The sequence below is a fragment of the Prunus mume genome, linkage group LG6 (genome assembly GCF_029339155.1).
Source record: "Prunus mume cultivar Tortuosa linkage group LG6, ASM2933915v1, whole genome shotgun sequence".
Taxonomy (NCBI): domain Eukaryota; kingdom Viridiplantae; phylum Streptophyta; class Magnoliopsida; order Rosales; family Rosaceae; genus Prunus; species Prunus mume.
In genome coordinates, this window is record NC_142703.1 from 1,763,497 (window position 1) to 1,771,103 (window position 7,607).

Here is a 7,607-nt window from a genome sequence, read left to right on the forward strand (position 1 = left end):
TAGCAGGGATATATAATACTTCAAAGATATTGTTGTTGAAAAACGTGTTGTTAGTAGAAGTCATTGGGTGCACAGATGCTTATCATCGTTGAGACTTCCTTGTTTTATTTTGATCTAAACTAGTCTTTCTTATCTTTCTTTTTATATAATACTAAAAAATAGTGAACAGTGGAATGACTAGAAGAAGTCCATCACTAGGAAATTTCCCAAGACCAACAAAGAGAGGATGCTAACACATTGAGAGCTAGCATAGCTTTAGCTATGTGGAGAGATGCTATCTAGGACATATGAGGAGATGAAGCTTCAACAAATTAATGTTTATTACATCTTGAATAACTTTTGTTTTTCTTAAGCCATGTCTAGTTGCTACATGACATTATTGTTATTACTTTTATCATTTGGTTATTTATCCATGTGGCATAATTAATTCATGTTATTATATAATTTTTATTTCATATAAAATCCTAGAGCAAATCTTTTGATTCTTTGGAGAATACAAAAAAGTCCTAAGTGAATTATAAGAGAATCATGTAATTACAATCTATTAAAATCATAAGTAAAATCTTGTAATTACAAATTCTGTTGAAATCCATTATATTAAAATTATGTGATTACAATCTATTAAAATCCTAATTGAATACACCCCCTTAAGTGAATGATGGGCAATAGGCTGTTAATAAGGAGTTTTTATAAAGAGCATTTGTGATTGAATTTCAAAATAAGGATATTAATGAATAAATTAGGTGAGCCAGTGGTAAAGCCGCCAATTTCCCAAAATTATATTGGGAGGTTCAGATTTTTCTTTAACAGACTCATTTTACAAATAGTGAGGGGATTAATTGAAGTTACAGTGGTCATCCACATTCGATATGTTTCATTTATCCAAAAATCGTTAAAAAAAGAAAGGAATTGGTTCAGTTGTAGAATAAATAATGGAGGGGCCCATTTGATTTTAAAAGCAAGTTTTGTCCGTTGGATTGAAAGAAATGGGATCTGAGACAACCGCCCCGAATTATGCTCATTGATCAAGGAGTTGCGTGGAACGTTTCAGTTGACTACCGCTTGCACTCTCCCAACGGTTGACTTCACCATATCTTTACAAGAATCCGACCACGCCGACGGTTGCGCTTCAATTGTGAGTTCTTCGCTGTACTATAAGCACAGGTTAGGCTCCGACTAATAATTGATTTACATTTGTGCACAAATTGGTTTGGTGTTTGGGGTTTGGTGTTTTCCCCTTTTTGTGTAATCCGCCGTTCCTGAGTCATGTTGTTGCTGAAGATGTTATTTGGCTGATTTCAATTTCGTTTCTAAACATTTGGGGAAATTGAACATACTGAGAGATTGCACTTTTAACGAAATAAGATTTCGGGAGCACCAGGGGTTTGATAGGGTATCTGATGCATTGGCCAAAATTATAAATTCACGACTAGGTTAGCGTATGCTACTTTATATTATAACATGGCAGATTAGACTAAACTAGAATAGGTCTGCCATAGGAAATAAGGAAAAAAAACATATTTTCATGATAAGATTGTTCTATTTATATAACAAAAATGTTTGAAAAGACTCAGCAAATTGCTTCTATTAATTGCACTGTTTGCAGAAGATTGCTTATACACCATCGCCGGTTGGGTGCCACAAATGAGAAACAAGCCCCAAATGGAATTGACGACAAAACGTGCCTGGTCCCCTGTTTCTTCAGCTTTCCAACCGAAATTTGATGTGTTCTTGAGTTTCAGGGGTGCAGACACCCGCAAGAGTTTTGCAGACCATTTGTATGGCGCATTGCGACAAAAAGGAATTAAGACTTTCGTTGATGACTCAGAAAATGAAAGAGGAAAAGCGATTTCTCCACAACTCATTTCAGCAATTGAACAATCAAAGATTGCTGTCGTTGTGTTCTCTGAAAATTATGCTTCTTCAACATGGTGCCTTGATGAACTTTCCAAAATTCTTGAACGCAAGGAAGGGGGAGATGCAGTTCTACCAATTTTCTATTATGTGGACCCCTCTGATACCGGGAAGCACATGAGTAGACTGACTGAAGCCTTAAATCTACATGAAAAAAGGTTTGAGGAAAACATAGAGACGGTGGAACGATGGCGAGCTGCTTTAGAAAAAGCGGCTAATCTCAGATGGAAGAGTTCAAACGACAGGTTGGTATTACTTGTTACTCTCCTAAGATCGTGACCTTGGCTGATCATGCCGTTTGCTTGATGTACTCTTGGATTTGGATTTATTCTTCTGCGTTTAACCTTTTGACGATTTTCCTGGATTCGGCTTAATTGTTTCTTGGTCTGGCCGTCCAAATGTTAGTTTCTTAATTTACCAAAAACATTTCTTCGAATAGCCTAAAATCACCTGCCCCACTGAGGTGAAAACATCCAACTAGAACAGCGTTTTTACTTTGTTTCTTTGTGTTATTTATGGCTCACACTCTTTTTTCTTTTCTTTTTCTTTTCCATTATTCTTGTAGGTATGAACCACAACTCATCAAAGAAATCGTTAATGAGGTACTAACCAAAGTACGCCCTGAGCCTCAAGAAAGGCTGTTCGGAATGTATCAAAGATTGGAGCAACTGGATTTGCTTTTAGATGCAGGATCAGATGATGTTCACTTCATAGGGATATGGGGGATGGCTGGGTTAGGTAAGACAACCCTGGCTAAGACAGTTTATGAGAGGATTCTTCATAAATTTGAAGTCAGCAGCTTCCTTGACAGAGTTAGTGAGGGTTCTAAAGCACATGGTCTAAGTAATCTACAAAGAAACCTTTCCAAGGTCCTCATGAATAAAAATATAGAAGATTGGGATATTCATGGAGAAGCCACAATGAGAAAGGTCTTGTGTGAGAAGAAGGTTCTTCTCGTTCTTGACGATGTGGACCAGATAAGTCAGTTGGAAACCTTATGTGGAAATCAAGATTGGTTTAGATCTGGAAGCAGAGTCATTATTACAACTAGAAATGAACAATTGCTGATTACGCATGGTGTGGAAAGAAGATTTGAGATGCATGAGTTAAATGATGATGATGCGCTTCAACTTTTTAGCTGGAAGGCCTTCAAAAAGGATTTTCCGGATAAAGAATATATGGCTCTTTCAAAAGTTATTTTGAATTACGCCAATGGACATCCATTAGCTCTTAAGGTGTTGGGTTCACTTTTGCATAAAAGAGATCAAGATGCGTGGAGAAGTGCATTGTGTAAACTGAAGGATGCTTTCAAGGGAGAAATTATGGATACACTTAGAATAAGTTATGATGAACTAGAGAAGCAGGAGAAAAGCATTTTCCTCGATATAGCATGCTTCTTTAAAGGGAAGTGCAAAGACCAAGTAGTTGAAATACTAGACAATGATCGCTTTTGTTCACGTATTGCAATGGATGTTCTAATTGAGAAGTCTCTGTTGACCATTTCAGATAATATGGTGTGGATGCATGATTTGTTACAAGAAATGGGTTGGGAAATTGTTCGTCAGCAGGCTCAGGAACCTGGCGAGCGCAGCAGGTTGTGGCTTTCTAGGGACGTCTTTCATGTGTTGAAAAATAATTTGGTAAGAGCTTACATGGATACTTGAACTATAGATTAATCTAGAAATCAGAGTACAAAACAGACTTTTATTGTTACTTCTCTTCTTTTCCCTATAATTGCAGATCACTTGTCCTCTATAATATTATGAAATTTACTTGTTTCTTTATTCTTGCTTATTAGGGGACGAACGCAGTTGAAGGCATTGTCCTGGACTTGCCTGAACCTAAAGTGGTACGATGCAATTCTAAAGCCTTTTCTAAGATGGTTAATCTTAGATTGCTCCAAATTTGTAGTGTTCACCTACCCCATGGGCTCAGCTACCTCTCTAATTCCTTGAGGTTTCTTGGATGGAGTGGTTATCCTTTAAAGTCCCTTCCAACAGGTTTCCAACCGGATAAGATTGTTGAACTCAGCATGTGTCATAGTAGCATTGTACAGCTTTGGAGTGGAATAAAGGTGTTTACAAATAACAACTAGAACACAATCTGTTTATTTTAGTAAATTGGAAGTTTTCCTGAATCTAATTATTCTTTATTTGTTGTCACCTTTTGCAGTATTTGGACAAGTTGAAGGTCCTCAATCTTAGTTATTCACAACATTTGACTAGAACCCCAGACTTCACAGGCGTCCAAAATCTTGAGAGACTGTATCTTGAGGGATGCGAAAGTCTAGTTGAGATTCACCCATCCATAGGATTCCTCAAAAGGCTTATTTCCTTGAACCTCAAAGGCTGTAAAAGTCTAGCGAGTCTTCCAAGTAAGATTGAAATGGAATACCTACAGAGTTTTATTCTTTCTGGTTGCTCGAGAGTTCAAAAGCTTCCTGAATTTGTGGGACATATGGAGCATTTGCGGGAGATTTCCTTAGATGGGACTGCTACTGAAAATATACCTTTGTCTGTCGAACGCCTGACTAGACTTTCTTCATTGGATATGAGAGATTGCATAAATCTGCGTTTTCTTCCCAGTACCATTGGCAATTTGAAGTTTCTTAAAACTCTTGATTTGTCTGGATGCTCAAACCTTGCCAAACTGCCAGAAAGCTTGGGGGAACTAGAGAGTTTGGAGAATATTGATTTAAGTGGAACTTCTATTGAAGAATGGCCATCTTCTATTGTCCTTTTGAAAAACCTTAAGTCGTTAATTTTTCGTGGACCAAAAGGGCCGTCACGACAGTCATGGCATATGGCTCTCCCTTTCCGATTAATGCCAATGAAGAGCCGTCAGCCTATGAGTTCCTTCCTGCCTCCCCTCTCAGAGATCTGTTTTTTAACGGAATTAAATCTAAGTAATTGTAATCTTCTCGAAGGAGAAATCCCTGGTGATATAGGTTGCTTATCCTCTTTAGCATCATTGAATTTAAGCAGTAACAATTTTGTTAGCCTTCCTAAAAGCATTAGTGAACTTTTGAAGCTTGAGTATTTATCCTTGAGGCATTGCTGTAAGCTTCAGGAGCTTCCATTGCTTTCATCGTCTATAGCTTTAGAAGTAATTGCAGATGGTTGCACTTCAATGAAAAAGCTGCAGTGGCCGTCGAATTTGGACAGATTGAAGCGGTCGTGTTTCAATTTCATCAACTGCACAGGGTTGGTTGAGAAAGAAAGCCTTAGTATGCTCGAAAGATACCTTAAGGTTTGCTCTCTCTCTGCCCGTTATATATTTATATATCTAATAGTTTTAACACCATAGTTTATTTTCTGTAGAGAGTGCCTTATGCCGGAGATAGATATGAAATTGTAATGCCTGGAAGTGAAATTCCTTTGTGGTTCAGCCATCAAGCACTCGGGTCTTCGGTAAGTGTACAACTACCTCGGAATTGGCGTGATAATAAGTGGATGGGATATGCTCTGTGCGCCGTTTTCCAAGTTTTTGGCAGTGGATGGGAGCTCGATTGTCTTTTGAAAGTTAATGGAAAAGAACAGTATCCTGCGCCTATATTAGCAACTAATGTCCAGCCTATGTCAGATCATCTTTGGCTAGTCTACATCTCTCGTGATTTAAGCTTGGGTAAAGAGTGGCAACACCGCCGCAACCAGTTAATATTTTCATTCATCAGCTCAGGCCCCAGCTTTGTAAAGAAGTGTGGTGTCCGTTTGATATATGAACAAGATGTGGAAGAGTTTAACAAGATATTGACCCAACCCAGCAGCAAGATTTCTCCTTCTGAGGCCATGGATGCCCTTCATCATGATGAAAAATCAGAGTCTCTAGAAGGTGCCATTGTCCAACAGAGTATTTGGAAAAGACCAAGTCGAAATGGTAGTTTTACTGAGCAATCGCACTTCAAAAGATCCAAAGCAACATAAATTTTTTGGCATGGGCAGAGCTGGTCTAATGCCTTATTATCAAATGCCTCTAATTAGTCTAGGAGATGTGTTTAATATTGACCTTGTGTTTGGATGAAGTATTTCTAATTTTCATAGAAATAGAAATTGTAGTCGAAGGATTTTTTAATGACATCATTTAAAATTACCTCAACTCCAAATTTCATTGTTTGGATGCCTTGTATATAAAATTTAGGAAATGAGATAAATTACAATTTCATTTGTTTGGATAATCATAGAATTTTTTTAAAAGAATTTTGAATAGAAATTTGCTAGGTAGGCGCAATTTCATGTCAACTTGACTGAGCTGCTTAACCAGATTATTATAGGAGTGGGTTGGGTTGGATTGACCTAGTAATGAGCGAGTCTTGGGTTCACAAAATTATAAATTGCTATTGCGGGTTGGAACCAAACCTTGAACGTTAACTTAATTTTCAGTTAATCCAACCAAATTGCCGAAACTGATAACAAAAGAGTTGTCGGTTGGGATGGCCTAATAATGAGCTGGTCTTGAGTCTAAGAAATCATAAATTGTTATATATTGAGTTGAGTTACGGACTGATATCAAAATCGACCCAACCCAACCCATGCCCAGTCTAGAGAGTATGGAGGCTTAGGAATAAATAAATAAAATGCAACTTGACATGAGTTTCATTCAAATTAGTTTCATTTATTTTCTTTCAACATTTTATTAAGATGTTCGCAAGAGGTTCAAGAGAATATGTTTGATAAAAATAAAGCAGGTAATAGTCAAGACTACGAATCCAAAACATTCAGAACCGACTATTGTGCCAGACTTTGGTGCATGTTTTCCCCACTAAAGAAACATCAAGGTTGTGATAAATTCAACTGAGGATGATTCATACTCAAGCACATTAAGGAATTGAAGTCAAGTCAAGTTGTTTCTCCAGTAAAATAGATAAAAATTGTAATCAAGATAAAGTTATCTATATTACTCAAAAAACAAGCCTAACAATAAATCAAAACAAATGAAGGCATGTTATGAATCCATGGAATGTGGATCACCACTGTTGTTGTCAGATTAGCTGCATCCTCAACTTGTGATACTCGCAAGTGCACAAGCCGTTTGGTTGTATAGCATATGTAAGTGCGAGGTCGATCCCATGAGGATTAATGATAGATTGATTCAATTTGATTCCATGCACAAAACAGAAAACAAGAAAGAAAATAACATAAAACAAAAAAGAAAGAAAAGAAACTAGATCAACATATTTGGAAATGGAGCCGATCCAATGGTCCGAACATATTGAACTCGGATATTGCCTAATATGTATAAATCCGTTCGATCATAAAACGATAATCAAATTCGAATCCGAGCGTACCGTCAAGCTTGGGAAGGCATGAGGACATTTTAGGACAAAATGGGCCACCACACCATGGCCCCCGCGCCGCCACACCCTCCGGCACCGAGTGGGTGTCTTGAGAAAGTTCTGGCGACCGAAAATTTCTGAAAACACCCGACAATACATATACCTACGTGATCAGAATAACTAGGGGAGTAACTTTTGTTCTTGGCCGGACGGTGCTAGAATCGTCAATTGAATTTCCACTGTCGCATGTGTGCGGAGAGAGAGAGAAGGCGATTGGTTTTTAAATCTGTCTCTGAAATTTTTACTGTTGTGCCACTACACTTCCGTTGACCATAACTTCTTCGTTAAAACTCTGATTTGAGCCTACTATGTGTCTACGAATTTGTATCAACAAGCTCTATGATTCAATGATTATAACGGT

General features: G+C 37.7%; 1 protein-coding gene across 2 annotated transcripts; it reads left to right on the plus strand.

Moving 5' to 3' along the window:
- Positions 1–1,003: 1,003 nt before the first annotated feature.
- On the plus strand, positions 1,004–6,009 carry LOC103336154 (disease resistance-like protein DSC1). Of its 2 annotated transcripts, none has more exons than XM_008239184.3 (6): positions 1,004–1,164; positions 1,607–2,159; positions 2,480–3,554; positions 3,713–3,988; positions 4,087–5,163; positions 5,235–6,009. In XM_008239184.3, exons 2-6 carry the CDS (start codon positions 1,645–1,647, stop codon positions 5,835–5,837), a joined length of 3,546 nt encoding a protein of 1,181 aa, XP_008237406.2. In that variant the 5' UTR covers positions 1,004–1,164; positions 1,607–1,644; the 3' UTR covers positions 5,838–6,009. The 2 variants fall into 2 exon arrangements, with proteins under 2 accessions (XP_008237406.2, XP_008237407.2); XM_008239185.3 differs by having other exon boundaries at positions 1,006–1,164; positions 1,610–2,159.
- Positions 6,010–7,607: the final 1,598 nt, after the last annotated feature.